General features: G+C 48.8%; 1 protein-coding gene across 2 annotated transcripts in view; it reads right to left on the reverse strand.

Moving 5' to 3' along the window:
• The window catches only part of RHCE (Rh blood group CcEe antigens), a 692,073-nt gene that overhangs the window by 26,425 nt on the left and 639,610 nt on the right, over positions 1-26,038 (reverse strand). For both annotated transcript variants that reach the window (XM_069622727.1, XM_069622728.1), the window contains one exon: positions 10,263-10,336. In XM_069622727.1, the coding sequence (XP_069478828.1) occupies positions 10,263-10,336 (74 nt within the window). The remainder of the gene's footprint in view (positions 1-10,262; positions 10,337-26,038) is intronic.

Consider the following 26,038-nt stretch of genomic DNA (forward strand, 5'->3'; position numbering starts at 1 on the left):
TTTCTTTTCTTGTAAGATGGAAAGTCCAATGAGGAATGAACACAACTGGATGATGGTCCAAAAGGGAATGCACAGGTATACTGATGTGCAATGGCAAGGAAGGAAAATTAGAACAAAACTGGAGGTACAGATAAGAGAGGAAAGCAAGCAGGATGTCAAAGAAATACATAGAAAGTCTGATTGACGGATACTGTACTATGAGCAAGCTAGTAATTGTGGATTAAGAACAGAATAGCGGTAACCAATAACAAAGTATCCCAAGAGGCTCAAAGCATCGGAAAGGTAGTGGTACAACACCCAGAACCGTCCGACTCAAGGTGCGCCAGCTAATCCGACACAGAAAACGGTAAGGAAGGATAGCGATACCAGCGCTGAAAGTAGCAGAATGATGAGCAGGGGCAGGGGTTTTGAAAGAAGGGTGAAAGTATACACCAGCGAAGCAGCTGGGAAAGAAAAACCGGGCAGAAACGAAAGATGCAGAGAGAGGCGAAAAAAGGGCACAGTAACGGAGCAGACCTGCAGAGGCACAAGCGGGAGAAAGGGTAGCAAGGCAGAGGAAGAAAGGGTCAGAAGAACCGGAACGAACTCAAGGAGGAATCGGAAAACCGATAGGGAGCTGACGATGAAGAGCTAGGACGCAAGGCAAACTAGCTTAGCCTAGAAACGGAAACAGTTGCAATGCGACGATGGGGCGTGGCTTCCCAGAGTAAAAAGAGAAACTAACAGAAACACTAAACCGTTACTCTAGGTACTGTGGTGGAACACCCTAATGGCTTCTTCAACGTGCCCAAACCTTCCGGTCAGCTCTCCTCATGACATCTCCTTTCAGGAAGGCCAGTGTTTCCCCACATTCCGAAGCAAATTTCTGCAGATTATTATTCATTGCATATGTGGCCCATTCTAGGACTACCAATTACCAAATTTTTCCAAGCCACTCCTGTTCGGTCGGGATCGTTTGACCCTTCCACTTCTGTGCTATGAGAGCCATTGCCGCTAGTGCTTGTATCACCCTTGCCCTTTCTCTGCCCCTGTGTTCCCCCTCTGTCCCTGTTTCCTTCAAACCCAATAAGACAAGTTTAGGGTCCCTGCCTACTCCCTCTCCAAATGCCTGAGCCTGTGCTTGAAGCACTGCATCCCAGAACGGACGGATATTGGGGCATTCCCACCATATGTGTGCTGCGATTCCCTCGCCCCCACACCCTCTCCAGCAATCCTTAGATATTTCCGGGTACATGCTTTGTAGGCATGCCGGGGTGTACTGCCGGCCAAATAGATATTTTTTTCCATGCCTCCTGGAGCTGAGCAGCACTAGCCACCTTCTGTATTTTCCTCCAGAGCCTCTCCCATTCCTCGTCGTTATCTCTTTACCCAGCATCCACTCCCATCAGCCCAGATATGGCCAGCCATGAGGGGGTGCCGCCCCATCCAGTATCTTATATAGACTCGAGATAAGACCCTTTGAGCCGTTATTTGTCAGCAGGAACTTCTCAAATGGGGTGAGCTGTCGAGTGGCAGCTTGTCTCACCTCCCTGTTCATGACCCAGTGTCTTATCTGGAAATACCTCAGTCTTTCGCCCTATCCATCTTCAAAATCCTGTTTGCACTCCTGGAAGGTTTTCACTCTATCCCCTGTGAACATATCCCTGATCTTCCTACAGCCTCCCTTTCTCCACCCCTCAAAGGCCCCCAGCTCCCGGTGTAAACTCCTTATTATTGAAGACCGGGGTAGATGGTGAAGGGAATTTCATAATCCCTTTTTGCTTTGCCGCTCTATCCCATGTGTCCGCTAGCACTTTTGTAATAGCACTCCGATATAGGTGTTGTGGTCTGCTATTACGTGGGAGCCACAGGACCTCCCCAAGATCATGTTGTGCCACCGCCCTATCCATCTGTGTGCATTGTTTCCCTTCGCTCTGTAGGAACCATTCCCGAATCACCCTCATTTGCGCTGCCTCATAATATTGTTGAAAGTTAGGGAAGGCCAATCCCCCCCATCCACCTCGGTGCCGATAGCAGGCAGCAGTTTATCCGAGCCTTCTTGCCCTTCCAGAAGAATTCCCTTGTTGTCTTTCCAAGTTCCCTGAAGAAGTCAGGAGGTATTAACAGTTGGATTGCTTGAAATAGGTAGAGCAGCCGTGGGAGTGTGCTCATCTTCACCGCTGCCATCCTGCCCATCCATGACACCCTACGGTTTCTCCATTTCTGGTAGTCCCCCCTAATTGCTTTTAGTGCGAGTGGGTAATTAGCTGCGTACCATTCTGAAAGGGACGGAGTTATTTTGACGCCTAGGTATCGAATTTCCCCCGGGCTCCAGAGAAATGGTGATATTGATTTCAGTTACCCCGCCTCTTCCTTCCCTAGCGTTATATTCATCAGCTCGGAATTCCCCAAGTTAATTTTCAGGCCTCGTCCCCGAACCCAGTCAGCAGGGACTCGCATGCTTCTAACGATGCTTTGGGACTGGTGAGGGATAGTAACATGTCATTGGCAAAAGACAATACTTTATGTTGTTCCCCCCAAAGGGTATCTCGTGAATCCCCTCTTCCTCCCTTATCGTCTGCAGCAGGGGTTCCAGATAGATTGCGTAGGGGAGGGGGGAAAGTGGGCACCCCTGTTTGGTTCCTCTGCCCAGGTTAACGGCCGTGACTTCGACCCATTCACCGCCAAGCGGATCTTCGGATTCCTGTACTTCGCTTGGACCATTCTGAGGAAATCTTTCCCCAATCCCTTTTTCGCCATTACCCTAAAGAGAAATTTCCACTCCATCCAGTTGAATGCCTTCTCAGCAACTAACGCAAGTAAGACTGCCGGGGTGGACATTTTCTGGGCCTTTTCCACCAGGTGGGACACTCTTCTAATATTGTCTGCTGTCTGCCTGCCCAAGACGAACTCTGCCTGGTCCGGGTGGATCAGTGAGGGAAGGTGAGTTTCCAATCTTTTCGCCAGAATTTTTGTATAGATTTTGGCATTTATGTTTATTAGTGCAATTGGCTGGTACGAGGTGCACTCTGCGGGGTCTTTATTAGGCTTGGGGATGAGCGTTGTTTTAGCTTCTTCCATGGAGGCTGTAATGCGGCCCGAAGACTTGAATGTGTTAAACAGCTGTGCCAGGACAGGGCTCAGTATGTGGGTGTATGTTTTGTAAAAGACAGCTGTGAAGCCATCCAGGCCCAGGGCCTTGTTTAGGAGAAGCTTTGTGATCGTGTTTCGCACTACCTCCACTGTTATTTCACTGCTTAGGGGCTCTTGCTCCTCTTGGGAAATATGCGGCAGTTGCACCCTTTCCAGAAAGTCTATCTGCTTCTGTGTTTGCGGGTTCTGATAGGTGTATAAGGTTCTGTAGTACCTGGCCAGGCGTTCCTGAATTTCTTCTGTCCTCGTGAGTCTCTGTCCCCTGTCGTCTTTCACCGCCACTATTGTGTTCTGCCACTGTGCTTCTCTCAGTATTCGGGGCAATAACGTGTTGGCTTTGTTCGCTTTGGCATTGTATTTCTGCCTCATGAAGAGCATCACGCTCTCAGCCTTCTTAGTCCTCAATATCTCCAGCTGTCCTACTGTGCACTCATATATGCCCTGAGCGTTTTCCTCGTCTGTGAGTCTGCCGCCTTTTGCTGCGCTTCCTCCACTTCCCCCATAAGCTGTCTCTCTAGGGCGATCATCTGTTTCTATCTCTGTGCCTTTTGTGCAATAAACACCCCCCTTATAGTGGCCTTAAAAGCATCCCACCTAGTACTTTCAATCGTCTCCGAGATCTGGTACTCCTCAAAGAACGTCCTAATCTTTTCCCCTATTTCCTCCCTCCGCACTGGGTCTCTGACTATCTACTCTGTTAGCCTCCATTTCCAGACTCCCTGTCTATGATTCGGTGTGTTCAGGGTCATTGAGACCGGCTTATGGTCTACTATCCCCAAGGGTCCAACCTCCACCTCCTCTACTCTCCCCACCAGTCGGGCTGATATCCAAATATAGTCAATCCTGGATTGCATGCCGTGGACCCCGGAGAAGAACGTATGACCCTCCCTTTGCCCCTCTAGTGCCATCCAGGTGTCAGTCAGTGCCAAGCTCTCGAATTTCTCTCTCCACTGCGGGGAGGCTACTTCACCCCCACTGCAGACTTCCCCCATCGTTCTGTCCGCTCTCTTGTCCCAGCCAAATTGAAATCTCCCATAAGGATAATATACCCTTTTGCGGTTTCTTCCACTATCCTCAAGAGTTCTCTTAGGAAGCCTCCCTGGCCTGTATTGGGCACATACGCTGACACTACAATATACTCTTCCCTTGTTGTCCCCTTTAACTATTATGTATCTCCCCCCTCTGTCCCTTAGGATATCCCATGCTCTGAAAACTATGGTATTCCTAAAGGCTAGTGCCCCCCTCCCGCTTTGGTGGGGCCTGAAGCAAAGAACACCTGGGAGAAGCCTCGCAATTTGAGACACCCCTGATCCTGCTTCAGAAGGTGGGTCTCCTGTAAGGCTAGTATCTCTGGTTCTGTTGCCTTAGTAAACCTCTCAAATGTTTTTCCTCTTAAGCGGGATGTTGTGTCCCCTCACATTAAGTCATGCATTTGAATTTGTTTTGATCCCCCCGCACTTCCTTTCCACCTCCCTAGAGGCCCTCCCCCTTGTCCTGTTTTGGCTCTCCTCCTCACCCCACTGGACCAGTTCCCTACCCTCTATCTTCTCCTCCTTCCGGCAAACCTGCCAATCTCCCCCCTTCTTTCCTGCCCTCCGTTTACCCCAGCTGGCTGCTGCCCCCCTTCAACTCCCCTGCCCCGCCTCCCATCATTCCCTTCCCCAACTTCGGAATGAGGCTAACCCCCTCCTTCCCATATCCCCTTCACCCTTCCCCCAGGTGCCGTCACCCTTATTGGTTCCAACATGTTTTATACGCCCTGTTCCCTTTGCCCTTTTTGTAATCAAAGTGTCCACCACCCCCTTTCCATTCCTGTGTAAGGCATTAAGAAGGGATCCGCTACCCCTCGTTGCTCCTTGGCTCTTCCTCCAGCATCCCCCCCCCTCTTGGAGCTGGGCCTTTGAGTGACGCCCTCCTTTTCCGTCGTTCCCCCACTAGTGTTCATTCCCACGGCCGGGGTCCAGACTTTTTCTCCATCATTCTGGGTTCCTCTCTGGATGTACTCTGTTATGTCCATGTGAATTATGTCTGCCGCTTCTTGTAGGGACGTTACCAGATTCTGGACCCCCTTCCATTCAAACAGCCGCCCAAATGGGAAGGTCCACCTGTATTTGATTTTCTTTTTGGTCAGTTCTCTTAGAATCGGGCTCATGAGTCTTCTCTTGGTCAGCCGGCTGGTCGCCAGATCCTGAACAATGCTATCTCTTGGTGCTTGTATAGCACCGGATCTTGCTGCCTGGCCACCCTAAGGACCGTCTCTTTTCGCCCATATCGAGCAAAGGCCACTAGGACGTCTCTGGGTCTAGCGTTGGGACCCTTGTTCAGCCGTCCCACCCTATGTATTCAGTCTAGCATCATTGTTTCTGGGTTATCCCCCCCAGTAGTTCTCTGAATATCTTCTGCGCTTCTTCTTTGAGACCCTTGTCCAATATTGCTTCCGGCAGGCGCTTTATTCTTATGTTGATTCATCGTGACCTATTCTCTAAGTCCTCCAGCTGTATTTCCAGGTTCTGTGTTGCCACATTCTGATGCTCAATCGCCTCGCTGTTTGCTCTGGTCTCTTTGTTAATTTCCTGTACGTTCCCCCAGTTGACCTATTTCCTGCCTCATCTCCCCAAGTGCTGAGTTGAGATCTGATCTAATCAGTGGGAACTGATCTTGAAATGTCTTGGCCAGGGTGGCTTGCAGGGAGAGCATTTCTTCCCGGAAATCTTGCTTTGTCATTGGGGTTTGGCCATCCTCCAGCTCCTAGTCCAACCGGTCCTTCATACGCTCTGTGGCACCTTTGCCCTGTTCCCTTGATTCTGCCGATGGCCACATATTGGTAAGTGTGCCTGTGGTGTCCCACGTGGGCGGGCCTGCTTTCGTAGGGCGGCCTTTCCCCTTAGTCGTCATTGGGGGGGTTTGGTTAATCCTCCTTCTGTCGTGCTTGTTCTAGTGGGATGTGGCGCAACTTCTGCAGTGCTATCTGTCCTTTTCTGCCTTGTGGGTTGCTCCCCTCCGCCCTTTGCGGTCTCCCATTGGAGCAATGCTCTGTGTAGCCCTTCCTAGTCCTTGGTGGCTCTTTCGCCTCCTCCTGCTTCCCTCCGCCACTCCCCCTCTTCTGGGGCCTCCTCTGTTGCAGTCTCTGTGCCCTCTTGTGTCAGCTTCTTGCCCAGTGGGCCCTCAGTTCTCCTGGCCCTCTGGTGCACTCCGGAGAGATCCCAGTGATTTCGGTCTCCCCCTCCTTTTTCCTCCATTACACCTAGAGGTTGTACAATTGTTCCTCTTATGGGTGATCCTTGGCTCTAGCCTCCCCTGCTGCGCTCCACGCTCACTGGGGGTCAGGGTGGTCCCGTCTCTGCCTCTGGGTCTATGTGGGGGCTGGCCTGCCCCACTGTTTCACTCGTCCCCCGCTTCCCGAGGGCTTACTTTTTTGGGCAGGTCTGCATTGTCCCACGCACACCCAGTGGCCTTATGCCTTGTGTCCTCTTCCCTCTTCTCACCGGCTGCATGAGGCTCTCCCCTCCCGGGCAGGGGCGTTACCTTCAATATTCAAGCAGGGTGGGGGCTTGCTTCTGACCCTCCGGGCTCCCTCTAAGTTTTGCCCAAGATTCCCGCCTCTCTGACCCCCTCCTTACTCAGTGATGCGGGGGCTTCTCCGTACTCTCCTCGCCATATGCCGCGGGTTCTCCCTGGAATGCCGTTATTGCGGGGCGATGGGCTGCACACTGCCATTGTTCTCTGGGCTGAGAGCCTGCCTTCTCCCACGGACACATGGGTCCTTGGGGCTCCTTGTTTCACCTCCTCCCGTGTCCCGCATGGCACCAATCCGCCTCCTCTCTGCCTCGTCTGGCCGACACGAAGGGTGTCCTCTTCTCACTGACGGGCGCCTTGCTCCTGAATCTGGGCCTCAGGTGGGCGATATCCTTGCCTTGCGCAACCCGCCGCGGGGCTGCTCTCCCTTTGTTCTGCACCAGAGCTGGCCCCCAGAGTCTGGTCGCGCCGGGAAGATTCTCCTGCTCCTCCTTTTCGTTATGGTCCCCCCACTGGGCACCTCGTTGCCGCTTGTGGGTTGTCCTATCACCGCCGGTCCCTCCGGCACAGCTGCAGCTTGCTCCTGGAGCCCCGCGGCTCCCCGCCCAGCTCCTGTTTTCTCCCCTTTTCAGGCAGGTGTCTCTACTGTCACACTACTCCCGCCTCAGTGCTGAGCCCCTTCTGCAGCAGGCCTGAGGGCCCTCGGGCGCTCCAAACCTTCTCCTCTTTGCGGTTCTTCCCGCGTTGGGCACCGCCGAGAGGGTTCTCCCGCTCCTATCTCGTGTCAGCAGCCATCTTGGAATCTCACACTTTTTCCTTTTAAGAAACACAGGTTATAGCTGTGTTGACCTCTTTCTCAGTCTGCGAAGGGCATCATGGGTCTGTAAACCTGGTTAAATGCACTAGCAGTGTGCTGGCCTTTAACTGGTCTTCAGGCCCCATAATGCCCAGGGAGGACCCCAGACGGAATCTATAAAGCTTAAGTATAACTGGGATTAGATGGGTTGCGCCAGTGTAGAATCTCAATGACCAGTCTAATTCCTATCCCCAACCCTCCAGCCTCCCCCGCGCCCCTCGACTCAATTGTCTTGACTTCTCTTGTAGCACACAGGTTGGTGAAACACATGGTACATTACATGAGGTACTCTATGGTTCTTATTGTATCAAAGTGGATTTTAATGGATTTCTTTTCATGAAAAGTACGAATTCCACGACAGCTATGTGGAAGGGAATCTTCCCATGTTAAGGCTGCCTTCAGTGTCTTGTGTCAAAGAGGTCAAATTCATCTCTAAATATATAGCCATGTAAGTGCCTACAGTTGCATGGATTCGCAACTGTGTGTCAGGTCTATACCACCCACGAGGTAATGATCAGATAGAACGCGTGAATAGATTGATAAACGAGTTTGCCACAAGAAAATTGATTAACACATATTTGTACAAACTAGTCGTTTGAAGATATGTTGTCAAGTGTCAAATGTACAGACTGTACTTGAATCCCACCTCTAGACTAAATTGCCTGATTCTGGGCAAAACATTTGCTCTCACTCCCAAAAGTGGACACGAAGTATAGGTTTTGTGTTCTGGTCCAAAGGGAAGCAGGAGGCTGATTATGGGTTTTGTGCGGTGCAGGGCTGGGAAGGTAGGACATGAGGTATGGGTTTTGTGTTGTGAGGGCAGAGAGGTAGGACACCTCTTATGGGTCTTGTGCTGTGGCGAGTGGGGTGGTAGGACTTTGTTTTTAGAGCCTGGAATAGGTATGACATTTGCTTGTTCGGTTCCTGACTGAAGTCAGACCGCCTGGCTCAGCTCCATGAATTCTTTGTTTCCCCCTGCTCTATTCTAGACAGTCTACCTCTCAAACCCATGAAGGAAAATGCATATTTATAGACAGGATGGCACCATCCAGATACCAGGACCTTCTCGGTATTCTAATCTGTAGGAAAGAAGATGATAGAGCATTGTAAACTACTGCCAGCGCCTCCTCCCACCCCATACACCCCCTTCCATAGTTATGTTTCCCTTGCAGCACCAGCAACCCCCCTGCCCCACTGTGCCCTACTTTCCCATGCAACATAGCAAAGGATGAGGAGTAGGAGGCTTGATCCGCAAGCAAGAGGTGAACGACCCGCGATGCAACATGTAAATTCACAGCCAGTGACGGAATAGATAATTATTATGCTTCAATAAAGTAAGCAGGTTAATTTACAAATAGTTTGATAGGTGCTCAATAGCAACAGCCAAGATGGCGAAGTTTAGTTGCGCTCTGCATCAGGAGCAACAGCCTCATAAATATCCTTATGTCATGGCTGAAAAAATGTTCCATCAATTGTCCACATTTCCTAGTTAAAAGAGAATGAGTCTGGTGAGAAGCACGATGGAGCCTGTTATTGCTATTAGATGTGCCAGGGCCCGAGAACGTCATAGGCCGTGAGCCTTTGCCCATTAGTTCCCGGGTCTGAGACCAGACAAGAGACGTGGTACTAAATCTCTCTCTCCCTTTCTCTCTTACTCTTTCTATCTTCCCCCGTCCTCTGGACCCTAATGTTACGAAGGTGGGGCCTATACAGGCACGATCTGAAGTCGAGAAGCTGAGCTTCAAGCCCCTATGAGATGGAGCGTAGAGATGGGTGGGTGTAGGTATAGAGGGGTGAGTGTAGAGTCAGCGGGGTAGGATGATTGGGGTAGAGTAGTTCTGAGAGAGTGGCGAGGTAGGGTAGGTCAGGTGGGTGGGAGTATAAAGTGGTGAAGCAGGGCGAGTGGAGGTGGAGAGGGGGTAAAGTAGGGTGGGTGGTGGTTCTAGGTGATATTGAGTGGGGCCATAGATGAGTGAGTTTGTGGGGCCAGAGATGGGTGAGGTCAGGTGGTTTGGTGGGAGTAGAAAGGGTGAAATTGGATAGATAGGGGGTAGACAGTGGCTGGGTGAAGGTAAAGAGGGGGTGTTGGACGGTTGATCTGGCAGAGACTGGTGGGGTAGAGTGAGCAATCCATGGAATCCCCACCTCCCCATATTTTCTATTTTCCAGGGACATACTCGCCCCGTTGCTAACACAGGTGGGACTGTGTGGGTAAGGGGGGTGGGCTTGGGGTGAGAGTGCATGTCAGAGGGGCACACAGGAGAACTCTATAGTGAACAGGGGAATGTAGTGTAGTAATCAGCTGCTTTTTCCACTTCAGAGGAAAATATCAAGTCACTCAGGCTGAGAAATGGTATGCATAGCACACATTTTACAAAGCTTCTGATTGGAGCAAATATTGTTAAATAAGCCATCATTGGTTCATATCTTTGCAGTTGCTATGTAAATCCGATACTCTTTTCACAATACCCCTTCCCTTCTCTTATATGATGCAATGGTTTTGGCATTCGTGATGGTGTCTTTTGCTAAATCTAGAAAACGATGGTCATGGAAGGCTCCCCTGCACACAGAGAGACCGGACAACAAGAAACAACACAGCACACATCCATAGAGCAGAAGTGGGAGCAGACACTGGGATACACTGTTTAAAGAATGCTATGGTAGAATGACGCCATCTCTTAAAAACAGTATACAGAAAATATGTAGCAATGCAAGAAACATGGAATTTAGTGACACAAGCATACATTTCTTTCCTTACCTCCCAGTAGGCCTGGTCATCAAAATACTTCCAGTCTTGAGGTGCTCTCCACCATTTAAATTTTAAAATGATACCTGCCAAGAAAAGCATAGCTATCAACAGGAATACAGGAATGGGTAATTTGTTATTTATTTTGCAAAAAACAAGGAACACAAACCACAAGTGTGGGGGCTATGTGATCTCATACCCCACATAATGTGTAACCTTAGTACAAGTGGATACCATACATGCAATTTTGAAAGATTTCATGTTATTACTAGTAATGTGAAACACGTAACCAAGGTGGCCCGAATCTGTGATGTGGTGGGTCTTCTACAGCAAGGCTTCTGCTGAGCGCCCTCTCGGCACCAGTTCCTGCTAGGGAAAGGGATGGGCTGGAGTTAGTGGGGAGAAGAGGGAGATTCAAGGTGTGAACCTTGTCCTGTTGATGTATGCAGTTCTGAAGCACATGATTTCCGTGTGTAAGCAAGAGTCTACGGGGCTAATTTCCTAGAAAGTGTCAAATGCACAGAGGGGTCTGGCAACGTCACAACTGCCATGCACTCCAGTCACCAATGTGCAATTTGCATAGTTTGCACTATCTACTGAGGTGTAGCTTAGTCAATAATATTAGCGGTGTCTGTTTTTATTTCTAACCAGCTGAATTGTGTATCCAACTAAAAAGGAGAGCGTGGTGAGTTGATGGTGGGCACTTTATTATGTACTTTTAACAGAAATAATGTTTCTATATTACTGCGACTGCTTTGTCTTCAGGTCTTTCTGGTGATTCCTTATATTTATTTTTATTTATTTATTTCCATTTGTAAAGTGCACAATCGGCCATTAGGCATCATGGCGCTGTTGCAGAGAGTTGTTTAGTTACATGAAAATGACATTGTATACATACATTTGAGTAGGGTACAGAACAGAGGTATGTTTTTACATTTAGATAACAGGATTACAGTGTGTTCCTTGGTTACAATGGAACAAGGTGGTACATGTTAATTAAACAGTTAAGTTTTAAGAACTTTCCGAAAGATTGTGTAGGATGCTTCATTTCTAAGCTCTGTAGGTAGGGTGTTCCAGTGTTTGAGCGCTAGATGTTGGAAAATGGCACTGCCGGCTTTAGCTCTTTTGAATGTGGGGACAAACATCATGTTTGCATGGTGTGAGCGAGTGAGTCTGAAGGAGGAGAGGAGAGTGATCTTAGCTGTTATGTAGGGTGGTGCAGTGTGTGATATGCATTTGTGTGTGATAGCCATAGTTTTCAATAGAATCCGTTCCTTGACTGGTAGCCAATGGGCTTCCCTCCTTGCTTGTGTGAGATGTTCCCTTTTAGGAATGCTAAGGGCAGCCCTGAGAGAATTATTTTGGATGACTTGTAATCGGTGGATGTTTTTGTTGGAGGTCCCAAGGAGGAGGGCATTATAGTAATCTAGTGTTGCACCAACTGTGGCTCTGGCTATTGCTAATTGGTTGATCTTAGATAGGTAGGGTTTCACAGTGTTAATTATTTTGGTGGAGAATGTTGATGAGGAGGCAGTGGCACTCACATGGCGTGTCATGGATAAGGTTGAGTCAATGAAAACCCCAAGTGTTTTGACTGCTGGGTAAACCTTGATAGGTGTGTTGTCAATTGTGAAGGTCTGGTATTGGGGGTCCTGTTTGTTAAGCAGTTCTTTAGTGCCTACAATGAGGATCTCTGTTTTATCCCCATTGAGACATAGCCCGTTTGCCGATATCCAGGTCTGAATGGCAGTGTAGATGTTGTCAAGGGCTGTAGAGTCTTGTTGTTAGGAGCCGGTGAGGGGGCAGTAGGACTTGAGTGTCGTCAGCATAATTGGTGTAGGCTATGCCACGCTCATCCAAGTCCTTGAAGAGGGGAAGGGTGAATATATTGTACAATGCGGGGGCTGTGCAAGAGCCTTGCGGGACACCGCAGAGCAGTGTGGTCGGTGCTGCTCATGCTTGGTCTGAGAAGACCGTCATGAGTCTCCCCTTGAGAAAGGAGGAGATCCATGCTGTGGCATCGGCAGAGAACAAAGCAGCATCAGTGAGGTGTTTACAAAGGTTGTCATGGTCAACGAGGTCAACGGTATGAGTATAAAAGTCATCCTTTCATTTCACCTAAAGAAGATTCTCATTTACCCTCTCAAACCAGCAGCCCTAACAATCCTACACACTACCAGCATTGCGGTAATATTTATTTCGCTTAATCTATGAGGAGAGAACCATGGCTCAAAATTGATGTAGCTATGAGTGACATAAGTGACACTTCAGCCTTTGAGTTGCACTATATCGTTAATATTGAACCTTAATAGACCCTGCTCATGGCCCGTACTAGGAGCTATGGTCCTGAAGACTGAGTTAAAGGCCAGAGCGCAGCAAGGATGTTTAGCCAGATTTACATGCCCATAATTCCCTGTACGATTGGAAGGGCGTCTATAAAGCCATTAGGAGCCACTTATGAGAGGGATGGGGCTGAAGACAAATAAGGTTATCTGCCTGGAGTGATCACTGGGGACTAGCTATTTTCCATCTACCACTTAGGAAACAAACCGAGGGAGGAGGGAAGGGCATGGCGAACCTAGTAGGGTCGCGTTTGCCAGGTGTGACCCTGAATTGGAGTGATGGTCTGGGGTGGGGGTTAAAAAGAAAGGCTGAATTGTGCCTGTCAGATGCAGCCCGGCGAAGATTGTGGCGGCTGAGGGTGGGAGGGACGGAGCCTTTCACCAAAGGTAAGGAGCGCAGGGATTAGAAGGGGTGGGTATTTGCAGTGCCCAGACTATGTCTGTCAGGTGTGGCCTGAGTGGGGAGGAGGACTTCGAGGACAGAGGTGTAGGTGGCGGTGCTCTGAGCTTTGCATCCCATGATGAGAGGAACTGCTGTGCTTAGAGCCCTGCCTGTGGCAGTGACTGCAGGAGTCAAGCAGGACCTTGTGTCATGTAAGTGATTTCAATCCGGCACGCACCTAAGTCAAAGCCCAGCATGTAGTGCACAACTGAAACCCTTATTTATTTTTGTCTATAAATTCAATATTCTGCACGATATACCACTCATATCACACCCTTCTCCCGAGACCCCATCTGGTCACACTGAACCAGGAATCAGGCTAGTTTGCAAAGGTAAATATTTATGTATGTATTTAAAATGTAATCACAATATATTTGTAATAGGTAAACAAAAATCACCAATGGGGTGACAGAACACTGAATAATATCTTTAATACACTAGGAATAGGTAATAAGCAAAACAAATGCAAAACAAATGCAGCATAGATAATAATACTTTTGTGTTGGTTCAGATCAGATAGCGCTATGGGTAGAAGTTCCCCCTGCAACACCCCTCAAACCCAATAGGCAATGTAAAGAGATGGGAGGAGAGAGCAGGTATTCATGAATCGCACAAATCACACAGAATATCAGTCCCACTTCTCCCCTTCAAACACAAGAGAAAAACGGAATTGAATTTTCAGCTGTCAGAATGGCTTGTACAATTGTCTTTAGAATTGACTAGGCAAAACACCAAATGTGGTCAAAAATACTTAATTTGTTATAAATTCTTATGGGAGCCGCTTTGAGCAGTTGCACAAAATCATAAGCAATGATTTAGTCCAAAGAAAACATTTGAAATCTTAATGTCCAAGTCGGAAGCAGTGTAGAGCTATTTCACACGTGTAAACCTTTCAGATTTTTAAAATCGCGGCAAACTTTTCTGTGCGTGATATTTGCGATAATGGGAGAATTGCACTGTTTTGAAATGGGTTATATGGAAAGCTATGGATGTTAGGTACAAGTAGAAGTTGAGATTTCGTTTCTATCCCGAAAACGGAGTGAGTTATCGAGGTTTTAGTAAAGTTGTTTTTGTAAAATAGGTGCGAGAATGGAAAACAGAAAGGCACTTTTGAAAATGACCAATGGGTTTGCTTACACTAGGGAATGAATATGAAGAAACAAATACCACACAGGGATCTTACAGTCACGGGATCAGTGTGACCCGCCTGCTAACGACACTCGACTACTTCAGATGAGAAAAGGGTCAGCGCAAAGATAGTTCTAATACTAGTTCTGAAGGAAAGATAGGACGGGTTAGAGATAGGGATAAGACAATGCAAATATACTAAGGGCCACAGTTCTTCCTATTAATACTCACATGATCAGCTCTGGTCATTGGATTGGGTCTGGTCTAGGAAAGACAGCACATCAGGCACGGTACTGGATCAGTGAGGCCGGTTGCCGGATTTGCACAGGATCTGCCCTCCTAGTCTGTGGGTATTTGAATCAGCTGGATAGCACGCTCCTCAGGCAAGCCTAGTGGTGGCAAGCCAGAGGATTTCAGGATACTGGTTTAAAAGGCCTTCTCACACCACCCAGCGTTATACTGGGAAGAGAGAATACATTTGAGAATTTGGGTCTTGCTGGAAATCAATAGTTCTCTATTGCTGGCAAGAGATTTGGCCTCTGGATCTGGAAGAATATTAAAGCTGGATGTAGAATGCTGGATAAGAGTGCTTCACCAGAATCAGGAAAGTGGCTGGATCAGTGAGTCCCTATGTGTTGTCAGCTGTCTCTATTTATCCTTTAAAAAGACATCACAAAGGGGGTGTATGGGCCGGCTTAGCTAAGCTTGCCCCTGTGAGCTGGGATAGGACCACACTTCATCTCCGCCTTGCAATTTGAGTGATTGGATCAAGTCCGGATGATGTCACATTTTATAATTTGCTTTACAGTCCTCAGAGACCTCCCTTTAGCCACTGGTCTCAAAATCGGATTAGATACTAAATTTACATTTCTACATTTGTCACCTTTATACAAATCACACACAAAGATGCCATATTTTACATAGCAGCTATTCGTCAAAACCCTGCAGCGGTGGGATCTTGTCTCAACTTTCTACATAATTTTGCCCTTTTCGCTATGAACACAATTTCCAAATTTTATGCAAATTTCCACAAATGTGTGTGTTTAACATAGGGATATGCTTGTAAATTTTTACAATTCTAGCAGTAATACATTTTGCATAAAACCATATATATTGCCATTCCTGTCCAGAGCATGTCACACAGTTCTACCACCTCTTCACACGTGCAGCCACACATTAAATTAACAACTCTGTCCTTTTTATATTTTTCACCATTTTGAATAGCAAGTTATGAGTCTTTTAAAAATGTGTTCTTTGATCATGATTAGCAACAGATGGTCCACCTCTTTTTGTCTCCCTGCAGTCCAGGGCAGGGGTGTTGCTAGGTCTGGAAATGACCCGGGGCTATGCTAATGTCAGAACTGTTGGGACTGGGGGCTAGCTAGCTTTTTTGTTGTAGCTCCTGAGATTCTATCCAGGGTTACAACCAAAAGAACAGGGGCTATAGCCCCCTTAGCCCTCCCCTAGCAACGCCTCTGGTCCAGGGCATCCCCCTCCATGTTTGTTCCTTCCAGATGCCATTTATGACCCCCTTCACACTTCCAGTTTCCTGGGCTGAAGCTTTGTCATTGTTCCTTCGCTTTCTGTAGACAAGATTCTGTTCTAACCCGCAATTAACACCTCCCAGTGAGTTTCTGCAGAGAGGAAGACCCTCCTTCTGGGAGAAAACCCTGCTTTTCCAGTTCTTTTGGCTCAGCCAAGCTAATTAACTTCTTAGATCCAGCAAAAACCAACTTTATTGCATCAAACATAAATACATTTCTTTCTTAGCCTTAAAATCTGTGGGATCAAAACACAACGAAAATCTGTATTACTTTTTGGCAACAATCCTTTTTATGTTTGCTAATCCAGCAGACTTTTTAGTTTTAGGTCACTTTAAAGTTTCCTCAGTACTCCTCTGACAGATGTCATTCAGGTAGCCCCGGGTACTGCACACAGATTTTGGCATAGAGGCTGTCAGTTTTCAGACTTTGTATGTTTCACAATGCTTCATTTGATACATGAATCTTAGCACCAGGCAAGATTTTGAATGTGGAGAAGTGTTGTGTATCAGCATTTTGGAGTTTTTAGCAACAGAGCAAATGTCATTTGTAGGTACATTTTTGGGTTTCACCTGCAAAGTGCTGCTTCTCTCTCTGTACTCTACTGGTCATGGAGCCCATTGGCACCTTTTCTGCAGGGTGTGCTCTATTCCACCGCACATGCACCCTGGGTGGCCGGTTGTACATCCCTCTTTGTGTGCTGATGCACATGGTAATGTGGAGGATGTACCTCCAGCACTTGGCTGGAGGCATTGTCTTTACTTAACCTCCAAAAACCGAAGCGGTTACTGAAGGTGGAATTACCACATGATGTAATTCTTCCACAATGTAGTGCTGCAGTACTCCAGGACAGGGACTGACACCATGTTAGCCTCACTTGTACTCAAGTCAATTTAACACTGAAACGAGTGCAGCAACAGTAAGAGTATGGCAGCCGTGCTGTGGTTAATATTGCACAGTCGTACTGACCCTACACATGCTCCCATATGATATTTAGTTGTAAAGCAGCATTCAATGCTTTCTGTGTTGTCAATCGAAAGGTGCTTTAGTACTATGTGTTCAATAAAGCTTATTTGCAATGCACCAAGTCACATGGCAAATCAACCTGGCAATAAAAAAACATTTGATTCCCTCTGAAAGTGCAAAAGCCACTACTACAAATGTGTATCTGCAAAATGTTTACAAGGCAATCGAGCAGAGAAGCTGGAATAAACATATATGTGTCAGTCTCCACACTACAATGCAAGAAAGAGAAACCAGTGTGCATGTACTAAAATCAGCAACCTACACTGATTTATCCTATGAAACATTTTGAGAAGTTAACAAACCTGGAAAAGAGAATGTCAACATATCATCATTAAGACATTGATTAGTGTGGAGTGCTCAGATATATACAATCTACATGGAAGACGCTGATGGCAATGTAGATCATTGGGTTGGGGCCCTGCTGCAGAGAAGTGTGTATGCATCTAATTGAAAGATAGGTAGGATGGACATTGTCTTTTGCGCTTCTGAGGTAAATCCAACTGTTGTTATTGCATGAATTAGTGACATGCAGAGACAATAAAAACTGTGGGCCTGTTTATAATGAGCATACATGTTGGCACTGTACTCCTGCGAAAGGGTTACTTAACAAAAACTGCCATCTACTAGACCCAATCTCCTTCGCTCAGGGTGAAACAAAGAAGCACAGATCACACTCTCCTGTGTCATCCTGCCAGGGTCATATCTCTGCTAGGACCTTTAGACGTGTACCTATGATGGGATTTCCCACAATAAATGTGCAAAAGTGGTAGAACTTGAATTGTTTAGCTGTATAATAGTCTACATAAAAGTGACTTCCCAGTAATAAAATATTGACGGCCAGTAATGCTGTCAAACTAATGGCCACTTTTGTCATCTGACTTAATTTTACAATAATGTAGGAACAACACGCAGAAATTAAGCTACTGAATTGTCCAGTGGAAGATATGAGATTGTCTACAGGTCTTTTACAATTCTATTTTTTTAGCTCACATACATTTGATATTTTACACAATAGTGACGTTTAATTTTGACAATACATATGCTGATCTACAAGTAGCATATGTACAGACTTGGACACCAGAACGGGAAGAGTATCAAACACTTGACATGGGACAACCTAATATATATCATACCTCTCAACTCAACTCAACTGTGTTTTGCAGAGATTACCTACTCTGGACTTGCACTCAAGGCAAGCCCCATACTCCTCAATAGACATCAATGGACTCTAATCCCTCTAAAACATTCAATTTGACCTGCCTTGGAGTTTCAATAGGTTTAGAGATATTAAATCTATAGAGAGGGCGCTGCATTCCAACAAAGCTTTAAGAACTGGTAAGTGGCCGTCGGCTATGGGTGGAGGAGGGTGCCACCCCCTCCCTAAGTAACAGACAAAACAGTCTCCTGTGTACTTTATTTGCACTGTGCTGCCTGCCTTTTAGCAGGGGTACATCCACCGCTATGCCTTTTTGTATTTTTGTGTTTGCTGGAGAGCCCTTTCAGCTCCACAACAAACTTATCACAAAATAATGGGAGGTGGCGAGTGTCAGAAGACTAGCCTGCCGCCTCTCATTTTTGTGCTAGCAATGTAGACCCACTGAGTGATGGGAGAGGAGTCCTCACCTGTCAATCATCGTGTTCACGTTGCAGAGAGGAAGGGAGGGACTTCTGGTCCACTTCGTGGTGGCGTGGGCGTGCATGGAGTGTGCTAGCAGATAAAGCAGTTGCGTTTTTAATGTAATGTGCATGTATGTAAGCGTGTGTGGGTGAACGTGTGTGTGTGTGTTATTTATTTATTTATTTTTTATTTATGTACTTATATCACGCCGAAAGCCAGCAGGCATCAGGGCGCGTGAGATATAGAACAAACATCAAACAAAAGACAATCATTTGCACCGATTGTAACAAATGGTTAAGAGTGACAAAAACAGATCCCCTCATTTAAACAAATGAGTTTTCAGAGATTTCCTAAAGGCCAGCAGATTCGTTTCCAACCTCCAACCGGAGGGAGAGTGGTAGCTTATTCCAGTAATGTGTTGCCTGTACTGAAAAAGCTTTACCCTTACCGGTAGCCCGGCAGAAGTGCGGCACGTTTAAGAAACCCTGATTTTCTGATCATAAAGATCGTGAGGGAATGTATTTCGAGAACTGCTACTCTAGATACTTCGGGGCTGTGCCATGGATGCATCTGTGAACTATAGTCATTGATTTAAAAATAATTCTGTCCTCTATTCTCAGCCAATGCAGCGATTTTCGTCCTTCCCTGATATGCTCTTTATGCCCTTCACTATACGGCTGGTGTGGTTTTCCATAACTTGACACTTTTCTATTTCTTTCTTGGAGGCCCCTAGGAGCAAAGCATTACCATAATCTAGTCGGGACATAATAATTGCCCTAGCAACCGTGGCTGTATTTTCCTCGTTGAGGAATGGGCGGGTGGTTCTCAACAGGTGTAAGTAGTAGGCATTGTTCTTATGGAGGTATTTCACCTGTGCTTCCGATCCCATTCAAGCTTCCATCATCATCCCCAATGTTTTAACCTGAGGCGAGACAGGAATAATTGTCTCCTTTATAACATAGGCTTCATATTCTGTGCCCAGTTTGGCTCTGGCCTGACGTGAGCCACAAACCATCAACTCAGTCTTGGAACCATTTAGGCACATCCAATTCTGTCTCATCCATTTGTCTATGGTATTGTAGACTTCTGTTATTTTGCCACTGTCTACAGAGTGACCCCCCTAGTTCGAAGATCAATTGTGTCGACGGCGTAATTCGTATAGAATACGTCAATGCTTTCCAGAAGATCACATAGACATCTCATATACAAATTAAAAAGTAAGGGAGATAAGCTTGCTCCATGCGGAACTCTGAAAAAGATTGGCGTAGGTTCAGAGAATTTATCCCCCCAATACACTCGGGCACTCCGATCTGCCAAAAAGGAGCTCAATCATGCAACACCGCTGGGGAGCAGCCTGCTATGTTGTCCAGAGCTTTTTGCAGGAGTTGGTGATCCACCAAATCAAATGCTGCACTAAGGTCCAGCAGCATCAGAATCCCCACCTTGCCCTTATCCACAATTTCCAGCATGTGTGTGTTCAGGTCTAACATAGCAGTTTCTGTACTATGTGCCGCCCGGAAACCTGATTGTTGTTCATGCAAGGTACCACAGGCTTCTACATGCTTTTGTAGTTGATCAGTTGCCAACTTGTCCAGGAGTTTAAGAATCAAGTTTGAATTAGTATTAGCCCCCACGGGTGTAAAGACTGGTAGGGGGTGGTCTGTACTTCTGCTCTCTATATGGTAGAGGGGAGGCACAGAGGACCCCAGCCTAGATTCTCTATTCGGTAGCTATGGTCGAGCAATCAAGGCCTAGCTTCTCAGGAGGTGATGCAGGCTGGTTCTTAAGTACAGTGTAGTCCCCAAGCCCCCACAAAGGAATGTCCACACACTGTATTGGTTAGAACACAGTCTTTATATAATCAATATTCAAGGTTATGTACACTTATCATCATAACTCACTTTGTACTTAGGAAAATCAACAATGGCAAACCCTTTGTATTAGATCTCATTAAAGTGCATCAACAATGCTGTAACAATGTCACACAGATCAATAGAGTGAAACCAGCAATAGAGAGAGGAGAGATGGTTGAGCAATAGGCAGAATACTGGCCCCTACCACTAGACACAGTTCTGTGTGGAGATCCCCCCACCTGGGCAACCTGTAAAATAAAGATATAGCACAAGCCCAGTCCATATATTGTTCTGCAAGTCTTATTCCCTCATATAATGTTTTTACCCCCGGCGTCGAACGTCCGACAACAAACAGGGTAGAACGGCGTCGATGAGGCGGCAGCTTCGATCCAAGCGGTGCTCGTCGACGACGGAGCGTTGGCGTCCTGCAAGGCAGAGGCGTGCGGGGCACCTCGATGACAATTGTTCTGGACCGCAAAGATTGTGGAGACGGGGGCCCAGCAAGGGCGTCGAGTCGTTCGAGTCTTTGTGGTCTTCGGGTGGCGGGAAACCCACCGGCAGGTTTCTCCTCGGCGCGTTGGTCGTCCTCGACTTTCTCCGGCAGGATAAAGTGGTCGACGGTGCGGACGAGGGAGTCCTTCGATTCAAATGTTCTTAGGCAAGGAGCGGACGGCTCCGGTCGTTGGCGGCACGGCATCAAGTGGTTCCCACGGCTGGGCAACACAACTTCGACGGGCCTCCAGCGGTTACACAGACCTGCGAACCCTGGTCGACGGCAATGGACTTCGACGGCGGCGATGTCCGGGTGCTTCACTTCGATCTCCTCGGCGGTCCCGTCTCGGGTCGGCAGCCTTTCGAGGGTCTGACTTCCAGGGCGCTTCGGCGAAGATGGAGCGGTGCTCGATGGTCCCTCGGAGCACGGGAAGAGGGCGCCTTACCAGGTCCTCTCTCGGGTCAGTCTTCGACGATTTCGGCAGCCTTCGGATCGGTCGAAGCAAATGCAACAGCAAGTCTTCTTCTTCCAGCTGGGCGTCGAGGATCAGCAGTTCCAGTTACTCTTAGAGTGGAGACTCAGCTCCTGAACGCTTCTGAACAATTACCAGTGGTGAGAGGTCCCCAGATATACTATTCTGTCTCTCATCCACACTGCTGGCACACACTCAGCAGCCAATCATACAGAAGGGCATTCATGCAGTCAGTCGGCCAATCAGGCACACAGTGCATTCAGGCCACACTCCTCCCTTTCAGACACTCACAACAAGGAATGTGGATTGGGACAAGTACCGAGCCATTCAACACTACACACTGCATTCAGGCCAGTTTCGGGCAGGGCTGTCTCAGTCTTTGTCTCTCATGCCAGAATGCAGACAACCACAACAAGGAGTGTATATTGGTCACACACTCCATTCACCCAGGTCCCACCCACAGGAGGTACCCACAACATACAGTCACTGGGAAGGCTCCAGACAGTCTAGCTGGGCCTTCACAACAACACCATATATGGAACTTCCACCCAACAGCCAGTCAGGGGGAAGGGACAGAGTCAGGGCTTCCCAGGACTTTGGGAAAACAAGGTAACAGGCAATAGAAAGCAAGAGGCCACAGGGGCCATCTTGTTTCCTATCAGGAATCAACTGATCCCAATGGCAGGGCCTGGGTATCCCAAAATGGAGGACACCCAGAGCACCTGTCAAATTCAGCATAGTGCTGCCACCAGCCTATACCCTGCTCTGTGGGTCACACACAGGTGCCCAAAAACATACACTAGGGGCACAGGGTTGCACCCCCACCCATGGGTGCCATACACCAAACCAAAACTAGGTAGAGCTGCACTGCCAGGAGTCCCACATGGACTCCTGGGCAGAAAACAACACAGAACACAATATGAAAAAGGACTACAGGACAAGGACAGGGAGGCCCTGTCCCTCCAATGCATTTCCAGCATCACAACGGGGGCATGGCATTTTTTTTGCATTACCCTTAATGCACAGCATTGTGCATTAAGGGTAAAGCAAAAGTGGTAAGTCAAAAGTTATTACGTGGTTAGACTTCCCTACATTGAATGTAGGCCAGTTTATACACACAGTAAACATAGAAGAAAGCACCTATACCAATTAAAAAAAACAAAGAAGAACAAACAGTCAAAGCAAGAGGATATTAGAGTCTTCCTCTCCAATGAGCCATCAGCGATTTGAGGGGAGAGGGAAGCCCTGAATGAAAGCTGTGCAGAAATGGTGGAGGAGAACCAAGATGTGGTAATACAGCCTGTCTGTACTGGGCAAGAGAGGGATGGGAAGTGGTTCCTCAGTAACAACTATAATAGAGAGCTGGCTAGCCAGATTCACTGGAAAGGAAATATGTTGTCGAAAGCTCCCAGATCTGATCCATGTTCATCATTAGAATCTGTTTTGATGGAAGACTATGGGGGTAATTCATAGAAATCCGCGCACAAGTGGCGCATGCGGCTGGCGCACAGTGTGCGCATGAGGGAGTCTGCGCCAGCCGCGTGCGCCAAATCCATTTCAGCGTATTCATGAATTTCAACATCCATAACCAGCCGTGGTGCAGCGACCCTGCAGCAGCACAAGTTATGCCCCCAACGCCACCCCGTGCGCCATGAACAGCACACAAATCCAGTACATGGCGCAAAGGCCAGTGGACCAGCATACATCCCCCCAACCACGAAAAGCATGTAAAAATCCCTGCGCACGCCCCAGAATACATGTACCCCGCTCGCGCCAGCGAAAACGCGTGTAAAACTCCCGAACACATGCCCCAGAATAGACGTACCCCGCTTGCGCCAGGTAAATTGCATAGAAAAAGCACCCCCCTGTGGCGTGGGCTGCCTGTGGTCCATGCACATGGTGGATGGGGTGCCTGTGTGTATTTGGGGGTGCGCGGGAAGTTTTACACGCGGTAGGCCCTGTGCGAGCGGGTTATGTGTATTTGGGGGTGCGCGGGAAAAGTTTCACACGTGACAGGCCTTGTGCAAGCGAGGTACGTGTATTTGGGGGGTGCGCGTGAAGTTTCACATGCGATAGGCCCTTTGCGAGCGGGGTACGTGTATTTGGGGCGTGCGCGGGAAGTTTCACATGCGATAGGCCTTGTGTGAGCGGGGTAAGTGTATTTGGGGTTGTGTGGGAAGTTTCACACGCAATAGGCCTTGTGTGAGCGGGGTATGTGTATTTGGGGGGTGCGTGGGAAGTTTCACACGCGATAGGCTTTGTGTGAGCGGGGTAAGTGTATTTTGAGGGGTGCGTAGGGAGTTTCCCACGTGATCTGTCAGTGTGGGATCTCCCGGGTGAGCCCCCTCCCTCCTCCTCAGGCCCTGCAAGCAGCCAACACCACAGGGGACTACCCTACACCCCTGGGCATGCCCTGCAGGCAGCCCATCCACCCTGGCCAAGCCCCGCAGGCAGCACATCCACCCTGGGCATGCCCCGCAGGCAGCCCACATGGCACCATGCACTCGTGAGCCCCAACACCTGTCCCACCCACCATTGACGGGCACCTGCCAGCAGGCCCCGACACATGTCCCCCTGCACCCCCACCCATCCAGCATTGACGGGCAACTGCCAGCAGGCCCCGACACATGTCCCCCTGCACCCCCACCCACCCAGCATTGACGGGCACCTGCCAGCAGGCCCCGCCAAATGTCCCCCTGCACCCCCACCCATCCAGCATTGACGGGCACCTGCCAGATGGCCCCGACTCATGTCCCCCTTTACCCCCACCCACCCAGCATTGACGGGCACCTGCCAGCAGGCCCCAACACATGTCCCCCTGCACCCCCACCCACCCAGCATTGACGGGAACCTGCCAGCAGGCCCCGACTCATGTCCCCCTGCACCCTCACCTACCCAGCATTGACGGGCACCTGCCAGCAGACCCCGACACATGTCCCCCTGCACCCACCCAGCATTGACAGGCACCTTCCAGCAGGCCCCCGACACATATCCCCCTCTGCCCCCACCCACCCAGCATTGACGGGCACCTGCCAGCAGGCCCCGACTCATGTTCCCCTGCACCCCCCCACCCAGCATTGACGGGCACCTGCCAGCAGGCCCCTACTCAAGTCCCAACACGTCATCACCATCCACAATCATGGCCCTTATGGCCACCCAAATCCCACCCCACGCCACCCCAGTCCAAACCCCCAACCAAGTATTCCATCCACCCCACATTGAAATCCCCATTACATGAAACATCCCAAATGGCAAGTATGCACATCAATGCAATGTCCGTCACACACACACAATGGGTGCAAGTGAATAAGAAAACCCACATCGTGACATGCATGAAACCAGTGGGAGAATACCACACAATTGAAGTAAGAAACCAAAATGTATTAAATGAAAAATCAATGGAATAAATGAAATCACACAAGAGAAAATAATAACAAACCAAAGGCTGGATGTCCCAAAAAAATCTAAAAAATATATCAATGCAGAATCCAAATAAAATCAAATGAAAATGGATCCAAAGTGTCCGTCCATCAAACCAAATCCAAAGGATGAAAAAAGCTAAAATCCATTGCTCCATGGGAAAAAAAATAGAGGTCAAACCCAGTCTTCAACTATATACAATGTACAAATCCAGGGTCCATGAGCCCAACAATTCAAAGGAAACCTACAAAAAACACGACCTAACAACCAACTATATACAAAAAGGTGGGGCATAGTCCATGCGCCCCAAATGAAATAAAAATATAAAGGAAACCTAACACTAATCAACTATATACAATGGCGGCGGGCAAGTGCTACGGCTCACTCTGTGATGTTCCGGTCCAGGGCATCATCGAACTCCATGTCGATGTCCCGGAGGCGGGCCTATCCCCTGTCCCCGAGGTCTCGCAGGGATGCAGTCATGGCCTGTTCCAACTCCCTGAAAGTTGCCTCGAGGCACTCAACCCGCCTCAACGCATTGCACATGGAGTTCTCCGCCCAGACCATAATGAGCCGTGCCTCTTCCTCCACTCCGCATCTATCCGCTGGCCCAACCGCTGCCACACGGAAGACACTCCCATTCCAGGGTCCGCCTGCCCTCCGGCCGATGCCTTCCCCTCTGATGATGTTGGCCCGAGCCATGATGCCTCCCATGCTGAGCCTGCCGCTGCCTCCAACGCAACTGCCTCTGCCAGCACGACGGGATCCGGGCTGATGGAACCCACCGGCGCCATCGTGCACGTGCCCTGCCCGATGATGCCGCCACATCCTCCATCTGCTGGGCTCCAGTTGGTGGGGTGTCCACCCCTGCTGGACCTCCGACTACCGACTGTGGCAGGGATGTGATCTCCACCGAGCTAGCTGCGTTGGTAGGGGCAGGTCCACAGGGGGCCCTGGTGGAATCTGGGCTGGAAGACGACACAGAGAACGACTGGCGCATAGTCTGCACAGAGGAAGAGAGGGCCGCCAGAGTTCCCGACACATGTACGAACCCTCCGACCAGGGCCCATCCCAACTGGGCCATGTTGGCACGCAGCTCTTCGTGATGACATGCGTGGTCCCCCCAGGAAGCACGCACGTCATCACGAATGTCACGCGTGCGCAACGCGACACCAATCAGGACAGACTCCATACTGTCACGGGTCTCCACGTCCGCAGATAGTGGAGTGCCAGATGACGTGGGCCTCCCCCTACCTGCGGACGGGCCTGGGACGCGGCATCCCTGCTGGTGCATGGTGGTGCGGTCATAGGGTCAGTGACAATGACATGCACAGGCCCGTTCGCGGCAACCTGTGGTGCCTCCTGCCCCTGGACTGCACCACTTGCACCAGTGGTACCACCCCCACCAGGCCCCATGTGCGGGTCAGTCTACAGCCTCCTCCTCTGTGTCCAC

Source organism: Ambystoma mexicanum, chromosome 11 (assembly GCF_040938575.1).
Source record: "Ambystoma mexicanum isolate Mex_15411 chromosome 11, UKY_AmexF1_1, whole genome shotgun sequence".
Lineage (NCBI taxonomy): Eukaryota > Metazoa > Chordata > Amphibia > Caudata > Ambystomatidae > Ambystoma > Ambystoma mexicanum.